Source organism: Palaemon carinicauda, unplaced genomic scaffold (assembly GCF_036898095.1).
Source record: "Palaemon carinicauda isolate YSFRI2023 unplaced genomic scaffold, ASM3689809v2 scaffold5, whole genome shotgun sequence".
Lineage (NCBI taxonomy): Eukaryota > Metazoa > Arthropoda > Malacostraca > Decapoda > Palaemonidae > Palaemon > Palaemon carinicauda.
This window is the reverse complement of record NW_027171761.1, coordinates 421,926-444,700: the sequence shown is the minus strand read 5'-3', so window position 1 is coordinate 444,700 and position 22,775 is coordinate 421,926. Positions and strand designations below refer to the sequence as shown.

The window sequence follows — 22,775 nt, the reverse complement described above, 5'->3', positions numbered from 1 at the left end:
AATTGGTAACCCTTTTAGTTTTCATCATAATTGAGTTTTTTCTTGAAATCTAGTTCCCTAATTGGTAACCCTTTAAGTTTTCATCATAATTAAGTTTTTTTTTAAATCTATTTCCCTAATTGGTAACCCTTTTAGTTTTCATCATAATTGAGTTTTTTCTTGAGATCTATTTCCCTAATTGGTAACCCTTTTTAGTTTTCATCATAATTGAGTTTTGTTCTAGAAATCTAATTCCCTAATTGGTAACCCTTTTAGTTTTCATCATAATTGAGTTTTTTCTTGAAATCTAATTAGTTTTCATCCTAATTGAGTTTGGTTCTTGAAATCTATTTCCCTAATTGGTAACCCTTTTAGTTTTCCTCATAATTGAGTTTTGTTCAAGAAATCTATTTCCCTAATTGGTAATCCTTTTAGTTTTCATCATAATTGAGTTTTGTTCTAGAAATCTATTTCCCTAATTGGTAATCCTTTTAGTTTTCATCATAATTGAGTTTTGTTCTAGAAATCTATTTCCCTAATTGGTAATCCTTTTAGTTTTCATCATAATTGAGTTTTGTTCTAGAAATCTATTTCCCTAATTGGTAATCCTTTTAGTTTTCATCATAATTGAGTTTTGTTCTAGAAATCTATTTCCCTAATTGGTAATCCTTTTAGTTTTCATCATAATTGAGTTTTGTTCTAGAAATCTATTTCCCTAATTGGTAATCCTTTTAGTTTTCATCATAATTGAGTTTTGTTCTAGAAATCTATTTCCCTAATTGGTAATCCTTTTAGTTTTCATCATAATTGAGTTTTGTTCTAGAAATCTATTTCCCTAATTGGTAATCCTTTTAGTTTTCATCATAATTGAGTTTTGTTCTAGAAATCTATTTCCCTAATTGGTAACCATTTTAGTTTTCATCATAATTGAGTTTTGTTCTAGAAATCTATTTCCCTAATTGGTAATCCTTTTAGTTTTCATCATAATTGAGTTTTGTTCTAGAAATCTATTTCCCTAATTGGTAATCCTTTTAGTTTTCATCATAATTGAGTTTTGTTCAAGAAATCTTTTTCCCTAATTGGTAATCCTTTTAGTTTTCATCATAATTGAGTTTTGTTCAAGAAATCTATTTCCCTAATTGGTAATCCTTTTAGTTTTCATCATAATTGAGTTTTGTTCAAGAAATCTATTTCCCTAATTGGTAATCCTTTTAGTTTTCATCATAATTGAGTTTTGTTCTAGAAATCTATTTCCCTAATTGGTAATCCTTTTAGTTTTCATCATAATTGAGTTTTGTTCAAGAAATCTATTTCCCTAATTGGTAATCCTTTTAGTTTTCATCATAATTGAGTTTTGTTCAAGAAATCTATTTCCCTAATTGGTAACCCTTTTAGTTTTCATCATAATTGAGATTTGTTCTAGAAATATATTTCTCTAATTTTTTCAATGTGTTTGTTGAAAGCAATCTTAATGAATATATGCTGTATAGTGTACAGAAAGTGAGTCGGTTGTATTTTTTTCAATGGTGTGGATATGCTGGTTAGTATTAATATCGCTTTTTATTTGATAGGGATTTAGATGAAGGGCTTGCAGAAGCAATATCCTCCCTTATATGGGCTGCTCCAAGACTGCAAACTGATGTGGCTGAAATGAAAATTGTTGCCGACCAACTGGCGCTCAAGTATGGTAAACCTTATGCCCAGGTGAGTAGTAACACAATAATAGTATTACTGTAGACATGTAACAAAGATATCTGATCTTTGCCTCGTTGATTTTGCCAAGTTAACTTTTTAATTTGAAAGAACAATGTAATTCTTTTATTGCTCCATTTTATTTTTAGATAATTTCAATTTAGTGTCAAAAAGAAGAATGTTTAAAGTGATTTTTAATACGAATAATATTTTCCCTCACTTATGAGGCATCTGTAGCTTTTAAATGGAAGTGTATTTAACATTATCTAGACTAGAGCATACAGGTTTGATACTAGCAAGGCAAATTGGTTAGAAATATACCAAGTGATTTGGCTGTTACGATGCCTGCATAAGGCCAGTACCACTTTTATCTTTGTTAGTATCTATATCAGATATTTTGAAAGATGGAACAATAGAATACCAAGATTCATGGCCAAAGTGAATTAAAGAAATCGCATTATAAATGAATAATTGTTCCGTAACTGGAATACAAACCTACGCTGTTTATTAGGGGTAATACTTTCGGTGAAACTGAAAGGACGAGCTATTAAAATTTTAGCGAGGGCTAACTACCCATCCTGCTTGTATTCAGTGGTATTCAGTGCCTTGAATTAGACTTCTCAAAGATGTAAATAGTGTATACATGTGATGAGAAGGAAGAAGTTACCGTCAGTACAACAGTAGATGTATAGATATTTGAATAAACACTTAAAAGAGGACCTATACAAATTTGGGCAAAGGATATAGATGAATACCCACAAAAAAGTGCTCAAGTTGAGGGATTGAATCAACATAATTTTCATAATGAAATTTATCATATGAATGCAAAGCCTGTAGTCGTCATGTTTTAGCTATCGAAGCGCAAAAAAATAGAAAATTTTCTACCCCAGTAGATTCGATAGGTGGTGCCTTAGGGAGTAATGCAACAATGACCTTTTACTATCAATGACTTCAAGTATTCAGAGTCATCTCAGACATGTACATATCCTAAACAAAATTTTTGACATAAGAAGAAAAGTTGGAAGGAGGCTGGGAAATGATTTATTTACTACTATACAAATAAGCACAGTACAGACAGCCCTCGTTTTTTGCGAGGGTTAGGTAACAGAGACAGGAGCGATAATCGAGAAATCGCGAAAGCGTGTTGCCCTAGTGTGGGATAACTCAGAACCTAGCCTAATAACTCACTGCTATTGCCTACGCTCAGATGATTAACCCAGTAAGTACTGCCTCATATTGTGTTTACTTGGTTTCTATCACAGTATAGTTGTTCCTATCTAGTAATACTGTATAACACTCGCTGATACTGTAGTGTATATCACTCTGATGTACTACTATTACTACAGTAAAGCTTAACTGTACTGTAAATATTCGCTGTTGTTTATTTGCAATAAACAACATTACTGTAATTGTGTAGTGTACAATATGTATACAGTACAATGTAAGATTAACTAAGTGTACTGTATACATTTCATACAACGGCCACTAACCATTTTCGTACTTTGTAAGCAGCAATCTTGAAACATGGAGCAATTCCTGATGGTCGTGTCTTGCACAGTAATTTGACATCTACAGTAACCCAGTAATAATATTTATCATGTCTACTTAAATGGGTTAGAAAATAAAAAGATAATGTTAAAAGTATCGTTAGTTACGTAATAATCATTGTGTAAACACATATAGCCGCAATAACAACTGAACATCCAAGAGTGTTTTAAGGAGGATGACTTCCATTCTCCGATGTAATAACACTTTTGTCCATGAGAGTGCTTTATACTTGGAGAACTGGCAAAAGCTCAACCATTATGATTACTGTACTCAAGTTAGTGAAAGTGTGGGATTTCTGATCAATTTGGAGAAGTTTCTTCTGATCCTGGCTTGGAGGAATTTTTGTTTGTGAATGTTAATAGCAACTGTTCTCTTTTTTAGTTTTCCATTGTAAGAGAGGACCAAGTCTTTTCTGCTACTGTTAGGGAAGCTCAAATAGATGAATTCAGAGTCAGTTAGGATATAGATGAGACTGCTAGGGACCATGGCTTCCTTAGAGAAGTTTGGTCCAAAGGGCCTCTTGGAGATGAGAGGTGCCAATATCATCTCAATCAAAATTTGAACGAGATAATCGGCAATCTCTATTCCAGTAATGAAGAACCAGCTTCAACTGCCGAGTTGGTGAGGCAATACTTTTCGATCATTCCAGGGAGTCTACTTGTAGGTAAGGATTCCATAGTTTTCTCTAAGGATGCTTCACAGAAAGGGTGAAGAGTAATGCTAGGTCTTCTCCATCTATCAGGGAAATGGACCACACTAAAATCAGCTCTCTTCATATAATTTGCTTGGAACTTCTAGGTTGGTTCAAAGTTCTTCAAGTGCAGGAGTTGCTGATATTAGAAAACTGCATAGCGGTGTTTCCAGACAACACGACAGCATTAGCTTATACAGTATCTGGAAACAGGAGAACCAAGTCGAAATACCTGTACTGGATATGAGGACTATCATCTTGAATGGTTTGATAGGAATAGTAGTCCCTCCTCGGTTCATACCAGGATAATAAAAAAAAATTTGCTGAGCAGTTGAGAAGAGAACCAGATTTATCTAAAGTTATGGTCTCCGCTTCTGGATTTATATTTAGAGATTTAAATTTTTTTAGGGGACAACCAAATGTAAACATGTTTGCAACATCTCTAAGTAAGAAGATAAAGGTGTTTTGTTTGCCACTTTTTAATCCTCTATTATTATTATATGGGAAGTAATGAATAAAAATCTAAAATGTCTTCAAGGTCAGTAAGAACATTTTTACTCTGAAGAGTCTGTCAACCTGTTTAACATATCGTCACCCTCATAAACTAATTGCCTAAGTCATTTTCTCCACTTGTTGGGAAATAAAAAAAACCTTCTCATTTCCTAATTCTTTATATCATTGTATTGAGCTTCAATTAACAAATTCTAATTCACAAATTCTTCTGTTAAGAATTTGTGAATTGAAGAAAATGATATAAAGAATTAGGAAATGAGAAGGTTTTTTTTGGATTTCCCAACAAGTGGAGAAAATTACTTAGGCAGTTAGTTTATGAGGGTGACGATATTCTTAAGTTCCATTGATTCAACTGTCAGATTAGGAAGATCATTGCCCAATCTGGTTACAGCTGGAATAAAACTTTTAGAACATTCTGTAGTGTTGAGCCTTAAGATGGGGAAGGTAAGACTTAGAATTAACTGTAAAGCTAGTGCTGTACTGTATACAGGATGGTACAGTCTGGGAAGATTTGAATGGAAAGGATGGTCAGAATTAGGAAAACTCTTGTGCAACAGGCATAAAGAAATAATTGAATGACACTACCAGAGATTAATATTCTGATCAGGAATAAGACATTTAATAGATCGCAAGTTTTTGTCCAACAGATGAAGGTGAGAGCCAGCAGCTGAAGACCAGACAGGAGACCAATACACAAAACAAGGTGGAATGAGAGGCTTAAACAATTTCTTCAGAATGGATTGATCACTATTTTTTGTGTAATTGAAGAAGAAACAGAGTGAATGTGTTTCTCAAAAATGAATTTGCAATAAGCATCACACCTATAATTTTAAAGTTATATAAAGTTAAAGAAACATTAAGAATGTAGAGATCTGGCTTGATAATAGGCTGATGTGGCATGACACATGGCTAGCTATTCTGAGCATACTCTTTAATATGAGAACACATGGCTTTTTGGTCCAGGCTCTCTTTTACTTAGGAAAGGCAATGATCTGTAACTGGAATGCTTTGGAGAACTTTATTTTGAATTTCCACCTCCTCCAAAGGAATTGGATCATCTTTTGTAGGTTTTCCATCGGGTGCTCTTGATGAAGTATCTGCAGTGCAATGGGTTTTCCCTGGTAAATATTTAACAAGGGGAGAGTACCTCAAAAGTTGCAAGCAGAATCTGAGGATCTGAGCTGGTAATTTGGATAAATTTGTAGAAGATAACAATGGTACCAGGGATTTATGATTTGTCTTGGGTGTAAAAGTGGTCCCCAAGACATAATCTGGAAAACGTTCACATGCCCGTGTTTCTGCGAGGGCTTCCTTCTCTATCACAGCATACTTCTCTTCAGCTGGAGTGAGAGGACGAGAGGCAAAGCTAATTGGGTGTTGGTTTCCCTGGTCATCATTCTGTAGAAGAACGTTCCAGTTCCATGCTGACTTGCATCCGAAGCAAATATGCATGGTTTGTTGATGCTATAATGTGCAAGGACTTCAGTTGAGGTCAGTTTGTCCTTTTAGTGTTTTGAAGGCAATTTCATGTGGTTGATCCCATAGCCACTGGTTATCCTGTCGGAGTAGTTGTTGCATTGGCTCATTGATGACTGCAAAATTTGGCTGGAATTTTGCAAGCTGGTTCACCATGCTATTAAATAGTTGTAATTCTATTACATTTTCAGGAGTAGGGAACTCAAGAATACTTTTAATTTTCTTTCTCTTTGACCAGATATGATTGGCAGTAACTTTAGACTTCTGAAAGCATTGTAAATGTTATAGATGCTTTCTGAGCCTAGGAAGGATATCTTTGTTTTTGAAAACTGACACTTGCTATTCAGGGTCAGGCCAGTATCCTGGAGTCTCTGGAGAACAACATGTAAGCATATGTCGTGAAGATCTTGAGAAGGAGCATGTAATAAGACATCGTCCATATGGCAGATGACTCCATCCAAGCCTTCAAGGATCTGCGACTTGGTCCTTTGGAATACTTCCGGGGCAGAGCTAATACTGAAAGGTAGGCGATTGAAGCAATACCGTCCAAAGGGAGCTATAAATGTAGTGAGGAGTCAGGAGCCTGGGTCAAGTGGGATTTGCCAAATCCTAGAGTTGGCGTCAAGCTTGCTAAGGAATCTGGTTACTTGAATTTTTCCGAGATTCTCGTCAACAGAGGCCATTGGATGTACCTCTTTTTTCACTGCCTTGTTCACTGATGTGAAGTTGACTCAAAGTCTTATGTCATTATTCGACTTGGGGCTACTACTGATCCCGAGCACCTCTCGGTTGGCTCACTAACTTTTGGAATTACTTTGTCTTAATCCATTTTGCCAAATTCTCCTTAACTAGTGGCGGAAGAGGGTAAGCGATATGATTGGGGTTATACAAGTAGTCCATCCAGCGAAGTTCTTTCGTTAAGCTTCCTTAAGTTAAAGTTTTTTGGCGAAATATCAGTACACTACAGTTAAAACGGGTAGATTCTCCTTAAACACTTCGTGGGCCTTGAAGGCTCGAGGAGTATCGGAGTGATAACCAGAAGGGGTTTCACCTTACAATCCCCACTGGCGTTTGCACAGAGTGCAAGGGTAAGCCTGTCCTTCATAGGCTTATGCCCGGGTAGCCCCTTTTCTTCTGCCCTGATGTACGTTCGACAAGGCATTTTTTTTCCCAAAGAAGTCCAGTTTCATCACAGACTTGCTGGGGACTGTAGTCTTCCTGGAGAGTCAACTCATCAAACTTCTTAACAAAGGTTTCAGCCGCTTTCGTGTTCGAGCTTGCAGTCACCTGATGACACACCACTGAATGAACGTCAGTGTCGTAAATTTTTCTAACCACCTATGAGAAGCCTTGAACTCTGGGGGTTCCTGCTTCGATGTTCCTTTTCATGCGTTGACTTCGGCCTGAGCACGCATGGGATCACTGTAAATGGCGCTGGCCTTCTGGCAGATTATCGCTTTAGTGATAGTGTCTCCAGCCATTTCCTTGTCCTTTATCCAGACAAGCAGCAGTCTCTCCATCTCATCGTGGATGTGGCTCCTCTTGCTGGAGAAAACAGTCACACTCTTAGAAGGTGTTGCTGCTTTGATAGCTTCCTTCTGCTTCAGGATCATTCCTATCATAGACGTATTTCGGCCATATTCCTTCTCAATCACACGACTGCATGCCAGCCTCGTATTTCTTGATTATTCTTCTTTCCCTGGACATCAGCAACTTTCTTGGGACCCATGGCTAATAAGCTAACGTAATATCACACACGATACAGTACAATACAATTGTTACGAAAGCAAAATCACAAACTAAGTCAATGCGTACGATACCGCTGCTGAAACGAAATGGAAAAGGAACGCTAATGCAAGATGCATGATGGAATACAGTACAGTAGATGCTGACCAATAGGAGAGCAGGATCTTGTGGTAACTAGCATTTGAGTAGGGAGATAACCAATGGGAGCGCGAGAGGATGGTGGCGAGTTTACGGGCTGGCGGCGCGCAAATTTTAAAATCAGTCTTGGACACAGTCGGGCTCTCGTACCGTATGTCCTTTCATTGTGTGAAACATTTTTCGTGATGCGAGTTGTAAAATTCTTCGCATCTCGTTTCACAGAGTAAAAATATTGTAAGCAGATTCTTTCGTGTTGAGAGGTATCACTGTACTGTAATTGGCAGCAAGGTTTGTGATCAGCTTATGTGAATAACTTGCGATTAATCTTGTTGAACAGAGTACCAATGGTATTCTGATCCCCAGCTTTGAACTCATGGATGGTATTTGAGGATATATCCCAGCACCCATTAGCTAACCTGGATGTGTATGCCTCAGCCTCATTTTCAAGGTGACCCTAGTGGCTCCCATGGCTCCCAGGTGGTCCCAAGCCAAGTGGTATCCAATTGCTAGCTCTTCTTGTGGTCTTGAATGAGATATACCTGTGGCTTATTGTTCTTTGTTAGCCACACCTTCAGAGGTACTACTGTACCAGGACGTTACACTTTGTAGATGATGAAGACTATCTAATGTACGAGTATGGCTTTTTGCACCTAACTGAAATTTGAAGCAGATATCTGGATACCTGCAAGGGTTGTTTGCAAGTCTCTACAATGAGAAGAGTGAGCAATCCTCAGCAACAATTGTTGGAGGAATTTCTCTTCAGTCGCATCCACTCTTCAGATCTCAAACTTTCTTGTCTAAATTTGCAGAGAGAAGCTCCTCCCAGTCTCATGTGTGAAAGGCCCTCATTTGACCTTGATCCAGGTCTTCTGGCTGAAATGCTTGGATCTCTCATCCTAGTGCAAATTGCTCGTGTTCATGGGAAGTTTTGATCAGCTTTGCCCAAGATGGGAATTCAGATTTCTGGAGTGGAACATGACTTTCATATTCAGGCCTCTGGCGCTGAGGAGGTTAGCTATGTAGATCACCAGGTATATGATGCATCTCACCCTCAAGACTGTCTTTTTGCCAGCCTTAAAATTGGCGAAAAGAGTATGCAAGTTTCATTGACTGTCGTCTCATTAGGTTAGTCACTCAAAGGATGTGGCTGTCTCCCCGAAGGATGGGGTTCTATTTCGTTGGTCTTTATGTCTGACTTTGAGGTAAAGTCCCAGAACTTGTATGCGCCATGACATAGCTGTGAATTCGTTTTGATCCCTTCCCTTTGACCCTTGCTGGTATGACTCACAATGCGATTCTTTTTCGTCTAGTGAAAGGCCTGCAGTGCTATCTGAAGAAGGCTCAGGCCCGAGTGTTACTTACTACTGTATTTGTTAACTCTGGCGGGAACTAGGAGGAAATGTTCAAGAGCTCTGCCTCCTTGTTTTCTTTAGAAGATCATGAGTGTGTATCATTTGGTGAATGAGACAACTGCCCTTTTGAGCAAGAGCTCATGGAGTCAGGCATTGCCATTTCTTTAGCCTATTGGAAGAGTCTGTTTGTGTTACAGTGAGGGCCACCACTTATTTTTACCCGTAGGATGTTGCCCACAAGTCCTTATACACTTTCTCCTTTGGTTGGGGGGGGGGGGGGGGTTCAACAGGAAGTGTAATTCTCCAGCTTTCTAACAAGGACAAGCATCTCTTGTTAGGTAGCTTTCTGGCACAATCGTAGATTCAAATGTAGATTCTGCCTCTAAGACCTTCTATTGCCTGGATTGTAAGACGTGAGGGTAAGTGAGCATTGTACTAAAAGATTTGGTCTGTTTAGAAACAAATCCCCCATTCCTATGACAAGGAAGAGGATGGATGTTTGTTTACCAAGTCCATTGATTCACATTAGTCTTAGTGTGGTACTGCAGACATGCTCTCCCCTAACCAGGGGGGGAAGGTTCTTCTGTGGCCTAATAGGAAGTTTCATACAAACCAAGTTACCAGTACAGACTGCCTCCCAATAAGGAGTGAGTCTCCTAATAATAAGGGCAAAAGGTTTTGTATTCGCATAGGAAAAAATACCTATCTTTTACAGATAATTTTGGTTATTACTAGGTAAGCAAACCTGGGTCATTTGATAGAATCTCTTATCAACCAACCTTCTCAGTTATGAGGCTGAAGGTCAAAAGTGGCTTGAAACAGTTTGGTAGTGTTTGGGTGGATAATCTTCACCTCCTTGTTACCTGAATGCTTTGTTACCGATTCATTGGCTGTTTTAGCTTGAGTAGGTCAATACCCCTAATTAAAAGGAATTAGGTTTCTTTAGTTAGGAAAGATACAAATTACTTTAGGAATTTGGAATTTTACTGATGATTTATCAGCACTTTGTTAAATAAGATAGACTTTGAAGGCCAAAATGTGGTGACAGTAAGTACACATCAGATACTCCAACTATCATGAAGAAAGAATTACAGTGCCAAAGAAAGATAGGTTATTGGTAGAAAGTATAAATAAATGTGAGAATGGATGAAATATTATAGTATAATCATTATTCTTTCTTTATTTCAGGCATGTCGAGAGCAGCAGGTTGCAACGATAAGTGAGCGCTTAATTCATAAGCTCGGAGTCCAAGCACCGCCCAAAATACTTGTGGAAAAATACCTCGTTGAGATAGCCAAGAATTACAATTTAGAATATGAACCCGATCCTCAGGTAAAAATCTGAATATTCAATTTTCTTTAGAATAAGTTTTTATGAATGGTACTTACCTGGCAGTTATATATATATAGCTGAGTCTCCGACTGCGGCAGAATTTAATCGAAAATCGCGGCAACCGCCTTGTGGTGGTTGTGTGGTTAGATGGTTAACAACCCTTACAGGGTGGTACTTGGAATCATTCCTGTTTTCTGTTCCTCAGATTATCTCTGCCGGCCGGATCGACAACATCGTTGGTCCGCCATTTAGAGTTTTTTCAGATCGCTTTCCCTTCATCGCCTTTTTGGACTTCGTTTTTGGTGAAGTACAGTGTGTTGGGATTTGGCAATCGTGTTTGTTTTTTGTCTTTTTTCCTTTCTTATCATGAGTGGAAAAATTCATTTTCTTATTTGTGCGAATCATATTTGCAAAGTGAGGTTGCCGAAAGTGTCGGTTGACCCTCACACTATCTGTATGGGTTGCAGGGGGTTTGAATGTGCTCTAGATAATAGGTGCAAGGAATGTGAGGTTTTAAATGATGATAATTGGTTAGCTATGAAGCGCTATGTGTGCAAACTTGAGGTTGATATAGTTAGGAGAGCTAAATCAAAGTCAAAGTCTGCTAGTGAGCCTAGCTTAGATTTATCTATTGACCCTTTAATTGTAACCTCTTTGGAAGTTATTCCTTCCCCGAATGAAGTAACTCCTGCCCCTTCTACAGGATCTGTGCCTACGGATGACCCTGGGTATGCTAAATTAGCTGCTGAATTAGAGGCCATTAAAGCACAATTGGAGGCCTTCAAAGGTAAGGGTGTAAGTGAAATTAGTGCTTGTGAAAGTGCAGTGGAGGTGGCGACTGATCGAATCTGTCATACCCCTAGGTCTAGACCTCTACCAAGCTCCCAGGACCAAAGGAGAAGGTACGTCGAAAGCCGAAAGGGGGTGAGAGGTGCTTATCCTCGGTCAGTCGTCGCCTCAGACAGTCCTGTTGCGATCTCCCAGGCTGCTCTTGACCGCCGTAGAAAAGGCGTGTCGGATACGTTTGTGTCTTCGCCTGATCGTTCTCCCAGACGTAATTGGCGTTACGAATCAAGACCAATGAAGAGAGGGTGGAACCGGGATGTGCAGTCTCCCTCTCCCGGTTCGAGTAGCCGAGATCCTGATCCTTCGGAAGACGATTTCGATGTTGTTCCTATTAAGAGGGCGAAACAGAGAGTCCTTAGCCCAGTTAATCCTGCTAAACTCCCTGCTTCTTCTGCCTGCGCTCCCAGTCAAGCCGTACGACAACTGCCGTCTTCGGCACCGCGAGAGCCAGCGGAGGTTGCTAAAGCTTTCATGGTTGTTATGCAGGAACAACTTTCATCGTTAGTTCAAGCTTTCAGCCACCCTTCTCAGTCCATCAGACGTAAGGACGTCTCTTTGCCTGTTAAGAGATCTTCTTCTAAGAGAGAACTTAGTATCTCTCCCAAGAAACCTCTGCGCACTTCGTCGGCAGTACGACAACGCACACCCTCTTCATCGGCATGCTGCCAGGAATTTCCTTCCCCCCTCTCTCGGCGCCAGGACGATACTGCATCTCGTTCTCGGCGCCGTGACGATTCCGTTTCTCATTCGAAACACCATGACATTACCGCCTCGTTTCTGAGGAAACAGGATGAATGCAGTCTGCATTTTCAAGGCGAAGGCAGCCTGTATCTTCAGGACGATTCCGTTTCTCGTCATCGTGACGATACCCCTTCTCGTCATCGTGACGATACTGCTTCTCGCCGACTGGATGTTAGCGGCGGTCGGCGCCAGGATTCAAACAGCTCTCGGTGCAAGACTGCTGGCAGCCCAACTCTTCAGGATGTTATCCTTGAGCAGGACCTCGAAGATATTTCGGAAGAGGAAGAAAAACCTGCCGACTCTTCTACTGATTATAAGGTTCTTTCTTGCTCTCTTTTGGAACTTTATGGGGAGGAATTTCAACCTTCGGCCCCTCGTTCTCCTCAGTCTCAATTTACCAGGAAGAAAGCTACTAAGTCTTCGGCCTTCATCAAAATGAAACTCTCGCTAAGGTGGATGATTGGATGAAGGAACGGAGACAAGCTGTGAAGACCACCTTTTCTTTTCCACCATCTCGGCTCGCTTCCAAGGCCGGTATGTGGTATGAGACAGGGGAACCTTTGGGGTTAGGAGTGCCTGCCTCCTCCCAAGGTGACTTCTCGGCTCTTGTGGACTCTGCAAGAAGGCATGCTTTAAACTCTGCCAAGGTGATGTGGTCCATATCGGAGCTTGATCACCTCGTCAAGAGAATTTTCAGGGTTTTCGAGGTTTTCAGCTTCCTGGACTGGTCTCTCGGAACTCTGACCAGGAAGTCTGAACTCCTGGAGGACACGAAGGACCTGACGAGTATCATGTCCTGCATGGACAAAGCTCTAAGGGATGGAGCCAATGAATTGGCTTCCCTTTTCTCAGCAGGGGTCTTAAAGAAGAGGGCCCTTTTGTGCTCCTTCACCTCTAGTTCTGTGACTGTTGCTTAGAAGTCGGAGCTGCTTTACGCCCCTTTTTCACGTCATCTTTTTCCTGAAGCTCTGGTCAGAGATATCTCCCTTTCTCTGGCACAGAAGGCTACTCAGGACCTTTTGTCTCGGTCTGCTAGGAAGACCTTACCTGTTGCTCCTGCTCCTCTGAAGAAGGAAGAGAAGTAGTTTCAACAGTCCTTTCGGGGCAGGACCTCCTCGAGAGCGGATTTTAGGGGGAGAAGAGAAGAGTCAGGGCCAAGGACCAGCAGAGGTGCGTTTAGGCCCCGGTCCAAAAAATGAGATGGAAGTCCTCCAGACACCAGTAGGGGCAAGACTGTCTCGTTTTTGGCAGTCTTGGAAAAGGAGAGGGGCGGACACCTGGTTCCTCTCAGTAGTCAAGGTAGGTTACAAGATCCCCTTTTTAAAGAAACCACCTCTCTCAGACATTCCCCTAGCCTTAGTGGCTCAGTACACCGACGCGGGGAAACGAGAGGCTCTTCTGGAGCTTGTCGACCAGATGTTGGTTAAGGGAGCAATAGAGCCGGTTCAAGACCTCGCCTCCCCAGGCTTTTACAATCGCCTCTTTCTGGTTCCCAAGAACTCGGGTGGATGGAGCCCAGTCCTAGATGTCAGCTCTCTGAACGCCTTCGTGGAGAAAACAAAGTTCTCCATGGAGACGACTCAGTCAGTGCTGGCTGCAGTTCGTCCAGGCGAATGGATGGTATCTCTCGACCTGCAGGACGCTTATTTTCACGTCCCCATTCATCCGTCTTCGAGGAGATATCTGAGGTTTGTGTTCCAGGGCAAGTGCTTCCAATTCAGGGCACTTTGCTTCGGTCTTAACACAGCTCCCCAAGTTTTCACCAGACTAATGGCCAATGTGGCAGGCTGGTTACACCAGGAGGGGATAAGGGTCTCCTTCTATCTAGACGACTGGCTGATCCGATCACAGTCGAAAGAAAAATGTCTGGAGGACCTAATGAAGATGTATACGATGACTCAGGACCTGGGACTCATCGTCAAATGGGCGAAGTCTCAGACCGAGCCGAATCAGACTATTCTCTATTTGGGGATAGTTCTGAATTCAGTTCTTTTTCAGGCTTCTCCCTCCCAGGAGAGGTAGTCCAGGTGCCTGGACAAAGTCAAAGACTTTTTAAGGAAGCAGGAATGCTCAGCGAAGGAGTGGATGAGTCTGCTGGGAACTCTATCCTCCCTGGAGCAGTTTGTCCCGTTCGGGAGACTGCACCTAAGGCCTCTGCAACACTTCCTCGCAAAGGTTTGGAACAGAAAGATCCAGGAGGACACTTTTTCTTTTCCCATTCCGACAAAGATCAAGGATCTTTTGATGTGGTGGCTGGACCCAACTCTGTTGGGAAAAGGGATCTCCTTGTTCAAGAAGAACCCCGACCTAGTGTTATTCTCAGACGCGTCCGAGTCAGGCTGGGGAGCAACACTAGGGAACAAAGAGGTCTCAGGTATTTGGGAAGGGAGTCAGATCAGTTGGCATATCAACAGGAAGGAATTGATGGCCATTTTGTTAGGGCTAAAGGCCTTCAAAACCTTGGAGTCAGGAAAGACTGTGGAGATCAATTCCGACAACACCACAGCTCTCGCGTACATTAGGAAGCAAGGGGGAACTCACTCCCTCTCTCTGTTCTCAACTGCGAGAGAGCTTCTCCTTTGGGCGAACGGGAACGAGACTCAGCTGTTGACAAGATTTGTTCAAGGGCAGAGAAACATCAGGGCAGACATGCTCAGCAGGAGGGGACAAGTCCTTCCCACAGAGTGGACTCTCAACCCACATGTCTGTCGGTGCCTCTGGAAGTTGTGGGGCAGACCTGTAATAGACCTTTTCGCCTCCAGTCTAAACAAGAGGATCCCCAACTACTGCTCCCTAGTCCCGGACAAGGAAGCTGTTGCAGTGGACGCCTTCTTGATGGATTGGACGGGGCTGGACATGTATGCCTTTCCCCCGTTCAAGATCATCAATCTGGTTGTCAGGAAATTCGCTCTCCTCGATTTGGGACGAATGATCCTAGTGGCTCCATTCTGGCCTGCGAGGGAATGGTTCACCGAAGTGATAGGGTTGCTGATGGACGTTCCAAGAAGACTCCCGGCAAGTCCAGATCTTCTCAGACAATCCCACTTCGAGAGATTTCATCAAAACCCCCTCGCTCTCAATCTGACTGCCTTCAGACTGTCGAGAAGCTCGCTAGATCTCGAGGCTTTTCGGCACAAGCGGCGAAAGCTATTGCCAGAGCAAGGAGGATCTCTTCACAAAGAGTCTACCAGTCAAAGTGGGAGACCTTTAGAGCTTGGTGCAGGAGACACAAGGTTTCCTCGTCCTCTACCTCTCTAAGCCAGATTGCAGACTTTCTTTTGTACCTCAGGCAGGATGCTAAGCTGGCTGTATCTACCATTAAAGGATACAGGAGCATGCTCTCAACCGTCTTTAGGCATAGAGGCTTAGAGTTATCTCAGAATAAGGACTTGCAGGACCTCATTAGGTCTTTTGAGACAACGAAGCAGGTGCAGTTAAGACCCCCTTCTTGGAACCTGGATGTGGTGTTTAAGTTTTTGTGCTCCAAGAAGTTTGAGCCTATCTCGCAAGCCTCTCTGTGAGATGTGACTAAGAAAATCCTCTTCCTTTTGACTCTAGCGACTGCCAGGAGGATCAGCGAGGTCCAGGCAATCGAGAAGCGTGTAGGCTTCACCCAAAATGGAGCGGTTTGTGCCTTGAGGTTCGACTTTCTCGCTAAGAATGAGAACCCTTCGAAACCCTGGCCCAGGACTTTTGAAGTCCCTAACCTCACGAATCTAGTGGGTCAGGAACAGGAAAGCCTCCTCTGCCCGGTTAGGGCTCTCGAGGCTTATTTGGCCCACACTAAGAACGTGAGGGGTGCTTCCTACTCCTTATGGTGTTCGGTGAAGGATCCTCTAAAACCCCTGTCAAAGAATGCTTTGTCCTTTTTCCTGAGGGAAACTATTAGGGAAGCCCACCTTTTTTGTGAGGAGGAAAACTTCGCCCTGTTAAAAGTACGGGCTCACGAAGTAAGAGCCATTGCTGCCTCACTGGCATACCGGAAAAATATGTTAGTTAGGCAGATCATGGACGCAACGTTCTGGAGGAGCAACTCTGTCTTCGCTTCTCATTACCTCAGAGAGGTAAGAGTGGACTAACGAATGTGTTATACCTTGGGCCCATACGTAGCTGCGGCTTCTGGATTAGGCAAAGGAGTTAATACCCCCACTCAACCTTAGTTTATGTACTTGTATATGGGTTTGTGTTTTTTATGGTTGTCTGAGGTCCTCGTCTTGTGGTACGGTTCCCTCAGTCCAGATAGATAGCTTATATCTATTTCTGCAAGATTAGATGGTTAGTTTTAGTAAGGTTGCAATTCTTTTTTATTTCATGGGGCGAAGGTAGTTTCTGAAGTCTAGTCAAGTTGTTGGTCCTACCCCTTTGACAGACTCGATTGAGTTGTTTGCAGCGTAGCAGGTCTACTCCTGACTGAACACTCCTAAGGGAAAGCGACTCTAAGGCAGTTACCTTTGAAGTCAGCTACCTTAGCAGGTAAGGAATCAAGGTGTTTGTTCTCCTACAACTCTTTTGTTGTTTCCCCAACTATGTTTTTCTGTCTGTTTTCCTCCTCCAAATGTGTGAATCAGCTATATATATATATATAACTGCCAGGTAAGTACTATTCATAAAAATGGAGTTTTTATGATAAAACAAAGTTTTATGAATACTTACCTGGCAGTTATATATATATTTTAAAGTCCACCCACCTCCCCTCAGGAGACAGGTCGGGCAAAGATAATCTGAGGAACAGAAAACGGTAATGATTCCAAGTACCACCCTGTAAGGGTTGTTAACCATCTAACTACACAACCACCACAAGGGGGTTGCCGCGATTTTCGATCAAATTCTGCCGGAGTCGGAGACTCAGATATATATATATAACTGCCAGGTAAGTATTCATAAAACTTTGTTTTATCATAAAAACTCCATTTTTAACTTCCCTAGGTTATTTTTTTTTATGCATTGTTTGGAAAAAAAATACACACAATTATGGGGCCTCTATTAAACTTTTTTTTTCATTAAGGGGAATATATTGTAAATATATTCACTTTTACTCGTATTCCGGTAAAATAGAAGTATGTACTGTATTCTCATGGATTGAAAAAATCTTTAACTTTTAATTATGTCTGATAATTTCTAGTTTATGTGTGTAATCAACGTTTAAGCCGGAGTTGAGATCCTACAAGGCAAATCCTAATTTTAATTTCCAATTGTTTTTCATTACTTAATTTGACGCTTTGATGAGGAGCTATGTATTATGATATATGAAGGGATCTGCCTATGTTGATATTAATTTCATCCAAAAAATGTTTTTTTATTTAGTTTATCACTTTCTTACTGTATTTTGTACCATTTAAGAAAATAAGTACTCATGATGCATATTGAATTAATTGTTTTTACCCAAAGGTAGACTAAATGTAATACAAATAGTTCTGGGTGTTGTATTTTTATAGTTGTGTACTGTATTCCATTTTTTTTACCCGTTTGTGTGTCATTTCACGTTGGTAGCATGACTTCAGATTCAAATGTAGTTATATGCTCATGATTTATAATGTTCTTTCTAATGAGGTATCATCTTTTGAATTATGCGGCATACTGTATGTGGATGTTACCATGGTTCTTTGCTGCTGCTTCCTTAGGGAAGATTAGATTACTGTAATGTACTGTACTCCAATTTTCACCTCATTTGAGAACGAATCCTTTGAGAAATGCTTTTCATGAGACTTATTGATCCCATTTAATTAATTCATACATACATATAACAAGGCACTTCCCCCAATTTTGGGGGTAGCCGACATCAAACAAATGATACAAAAAAGGGGATGTCTCCTCTCTACGTTCCTCCCAGCCTGACAAGGGACTCAACTGAGTTCGGCTGGTACTGCTAGGGTGGCACAGCCCCTTACCCTCCCCCGTTATCCACCACAGATGAAGCTTCATAATGCTGAATCCCCTACTGCTGCTACCTCCGTGGTCATCCAAGGCACTGGAGGAAGCAGCAGGGCCTATCGGAACTGCGTCACAATCGCTCGCCATTCATTCCTATTTCTAGCACGCTCTCTTGCCTCTCTCACATCTATCCTCTTATCACCCAGAGCTTCTTTCACTCCATCCATCCACCCAAACCTTGGCTTTCCTCTTGTACTTCTCCCATCTACTCTTGCATTCATCACCTTCTTTAGCAGACAGCCATTTTCTATTAATTCATAGTACTGTAATGATAATTATACAATATTCAGTAGATGTAACTAGGAAAGAGTAGAAAAGCTGTATTGAAATGCTATGCCTCTCAAATATGAATTATTAGAACAATCTATCAGACACTGAACCAAATCAGGTCCACTATCATTGCATACCTTATATTTAAACTGAATCAATTTGGTGATTTGCAGTGTATCTCATTGTTCCTGCTGGATCTGTGTGCATATACTATTGAGTTACTTTGAGCTCAAAACAACAAATGGTTTCACATTATGTTAAGTTTGTAACTATATTACTATAACTTGTGAAATTTCATTCTTACTATAGAGAAGGAAATTTACAGTTATTCTCAGAGACTATTATTTCCATGCATTTTCCTTAATCTTTTAGTGCCTATGTGCATTTGAAGTAAAAGCTTTTCAGCAAAAAAATTGAAGCAGCAGTTTAACCTCCACTATACGATAATCACTATGATGCTAGAGTCTTTGTGTTGTGGTAATCTCCGTTGCCATGTATCTCTAGTATCTATAATTTTTCCACTGAGGAAAACTTGTACTTTTCTTGATAAGCTAATCTTTTGGATTTATTTACAATCCTTTATCATCATGGTTTGGTATAATTTGTTTTACTAAAAAGTAAATCAACTAAGAAATTGATAGTGGATAAATAAAAAATGCCAAATACCCTCCCCCTCTCTTCCTTTGGGTATAAGAATGGGTAAAGAAGGGTTATTTCAGGAAAAAAATATAATTTTTATAGTTCCTAAAGGGTTAAATTAACATCTGAGCATGGAAATAACTACAGAAATGGCTTTCTGATGTGAAAATGCATTGGAATCCATGTGCCACGCATAATTGTAGCATGTATATTGGCTTAAGTCTCTAGTAAGACTCGACTTAAGGTTGTGTGTGACTCAAGTTGCAAATGCCTAGCATGGTAGTTACAACTCCTTCCATTTAAGGTCTCCATAGTATCATGTTATTATAGCAATACAGTATAAGAGGTTAAAAGGAAAGAAAATAGTCTTATGGGCGAAGCAAGAACATCGTATTACGTATCTATCATACATACATACATACACCAAGGCACTTCCCCCAATTTTGGGGGGTAGCCGACATCAACAAATGAAACAAAACAAAAAAGGGGACCTCTACTCTCTACGTTCCTCCCAGCCTAACAAGGGACTCAACCGAGTTCAGCTGGTACTGCTAGGGTGCCACAGCCCACCCTCCCACATTATCCACCACATGAAGCTTCATAATGCTGAATCCCCTACAGCTGCTACCTCCACGGTCATCTAAGGTATCGGAGGAAGCAGCAGGGCCTACCGGAACTGCGTCACAATCGCTCGCCATTCATTCCTATTTCTAGCACGCTCTCTTGCCTCTCTCACATCTATCCTCCTATCACCCAGAGCTTCCTTCACTTCATCCATCCACCCAAACCTTGGCCTTCCTCTTGTACTTCTCCCATCAACTCTTGCATTCATCACCTTCTTTAGCAGACAGCCATTTTCCATTCTCTCAACATGGCCAAACCACCTCAACACATTCATATCCACTTTAGCTGCTAACTCATTTCTTACACCCGTTCTCACTCTCACCACTTCGTTCCTAACCCTATCTACTCGAGATACACCAGCCATACTCCTTAGACACTTCATCTCAAACACATTCAATTTCTGTGTCTCCATCACTTTCATTCCCCACAACTCCGATCCATACATCACAGTTGGTACAATCACTTTCTCATATAGAACTCTCTTTACATTCATGCCCAACCCTCTATTTTTTACTACTCCTTTAACTGCCTCCAACACTTTGCAACCTTCATTCACTCTCTGACGTACATCTGCTTCCACTCCACCATTTGCTTCAACAACAGACCCCAAGTACTTAAACTGATCCACCTCCTCAAGTAACTCTCCATTCAACATGACATTCAACCTTGCACCACCTTCCCTTCTCGTACATCTCATAACCTTACTCTTACCCACAATAACTCTCAACTTCCTTCTCTCACACACACTTCCAAATTCTGTCACTAATCGGCCAAGTTTCTCTTCTGTGTCTGCAACCAGTACAGTATCATCCGCAAACAACAACTGATTTACCTCCCATTCATGGTCATTCTCGTCTACCAGTTTTAATCCTCGTCCAAGCACTCGAGCATTCACCTCTCTCACCACTCCATCAACATACAAGTTAAACAACCACGGCGACATCACACATCCCTGTCTCAGCCCCACTCTCACTGGAAACCAATCACTCACTTCATTTCCTATCCTAACACATGCTTTACTACGTTTGTAGAAACTTTTAACTGCTTGCAACAACCTTCCACCAATTCCATATAACCTCATCACATTCCACATTGCTTCCCTATCAACTCTATCATACGCTTTCTCCAGATCCATAAACGCAACATACAGCTCCTTACATTTTGCTAAATATTTCTCGTATATCTGCCTTACTGTAAAAATCTGATTCATACAACCCCTACCTCTTCTAAAACTACCCTGTACTTCTAAGATTGCATTCTCTGTTTTATCCTTGATCCTATTAATCATTACTCTACCATACACTTTTCCAACTACGCTTAACAAACTACAGTAATACCTCTTGAATTACAACACTTATGCACATCTCCCTTACCCTTATATAGTGGTACAATACATGCACAAACCCAATCTACTGGTACCATTGACAACACAAAACACATATTAAACAATCTCACCAACCATTCAAGTACAGTCACACCCCCTTCCTTCAACATCTCAGCTCTCACACCATCCATACCAGACACTTTTCCTACTCTCGTTTCATATAGTGCTCTCCTCACTTCATCTATAGTAATCTCTCTCTCATTCTCATCACCCATCACTGGTACCTCAACACCTGCAACAGCTATTATATCTGCCTCCCTATTATCCTCAACATTCAGTAAACTTTCAAAATATTCCGCCCATCTTTTCCTTGCCTCCTCTCCTTTTAACAACCTTCCATTTCCATCTTTCACTGTCTCTTCAATTTTTGAGCCAGCCTTCCTTATTCTCTTCACTTCTTTCCAAAACTTCTTCTTATTCTCTTCATATGAATGACCCAATCCTTGACCCCACGTCAGGTCAGCTGCCCTCTTTGCCTCACGTACCTTGCGCTTTACTTCCACATTTTTCTCTTTATATTTTTCATACTTCTCTATACTATTACTCTGCAGCCATTCTTCAAAAGCCCTCTTTTTCTCTTCCACTTTTACCTTCACTCCTTCATTCCACCATTCACTGCCCTTCCTCATGCTGCCTCCAACAACCTTCTTGCCGCACACATCACTTGCAATCCCAACAAAATTTTCTTTTACTAACTTCCTCTCCTCCTCTAAATTGCCAGTTTCTCTTACTTTCACTTCGTCATATGTCATTTTCAACCTTTCCTGATATTTACTTTTTACCCCCGGTTTTATTAGCTCTTCAACCCACCGAGAGAATGCCACGAGGGGCAAAAACCCGAAAATTATTTAGAATATTTTGCATATCTTAACATTAGATTATCCACAACCATGAACATCGAGGGGTGACTATTGTATTCAGTATCTCTAAAACTTTATATCATGTATTTAATATAATTTTCCTATGGAATTCACTATATAAAGGAGAGAGAGCTATAAATTTATTTTAATTTAGGTTTGATTTTGTGCAAGTATGAACACAATAGCAATAGATTGAGATCAGCTGACAAGAACCTTCCATATAGAAAGAGCTCCGTAGTTGGGTATTAACCCTTTTACCCCCAAAGGACGTACTGGTACGTTTCAAAAAAGTCATCCCTTTACCCCTATGGACGTACCGATACGTCCTTGCAAAAAAATTCTGTTCAAATTTTTTTTGCATATTTTTGATAATTTTTTGAGAAACTTCAGGCATTTTCCAAGAGAATGAGACCAACCTGACCTCTCTATGATGAAAATTAAGGCTGTTAGAGCAATTTAAAAAAAATATACTGCAAAATGTTCTTGAAAAAAAATAACCCTTGGGGGTTAATGGTTGGAAATTTCCAAATACCCTGGGGGTAAAAGGGTTAAAATGTACCCAAAGTTAATAGAAGGAAATATGTATAGAATTACATAATACTGTAATGCATGAAAAAAAAAAAATTACAAACATGAACTATTTTCCTTTATGATACATTAAATCATCAGCATAACTACAATTGGAAATGAAAATAGCAGCTTTGACCAGGTAGAGATTTTTTATGCTTTTTTTATCAGAAGTGGTTAATGCATTACAAATATATTTTTCTGTAGCAAGACGTCAAAATGCACTGCAAAATTTTTACTCATTTGATACAATTTGGAATCTGTTTCAAGTCGTAATGGTTAGAGGTCCCCTTAGCCCAGCTTAGAGAGTACTTGATATATACTGGTATCTTACACAACAAATGGAGGTAACTAGCTAACTTACCTTTATTATTAATCTCCAATAAATTGTCATGCATTCAGCTGGAGAGGGGACCCTAATTAACTAGGTTAATCAAAATATTACA

General features: G+C 40.7%; 1 protein-coding gene across 2 annotated transcripts in view; it reads left to right on the top strand.

Moving 5' to 3' along the window:
* The window catches only part of LOC137637031 (IST1 homolog), a 189,267-nt gene that overhangs the window by 76,081 nt on the left and 90,411 nt on the right, over positions 1 to 22,775 (top strand). For both annotated transcript variants that reach the window (XM_068369343.1, XM_068369342.1), the window contains exons 3-4: positions 1,551 to 1,683; positions 10,324 to 10,467. In XM_068369343.1, coding sequence (XP_068225444.1) covers positions 1,551 to 1,683; positions 10,324 to 10,467 — 277 coding nt within the window. The remainder of the gene's footprint in view (positions 1 to 1,550; positions 1,684 to 10,323; positions 10,468 to 22,775) is intronic.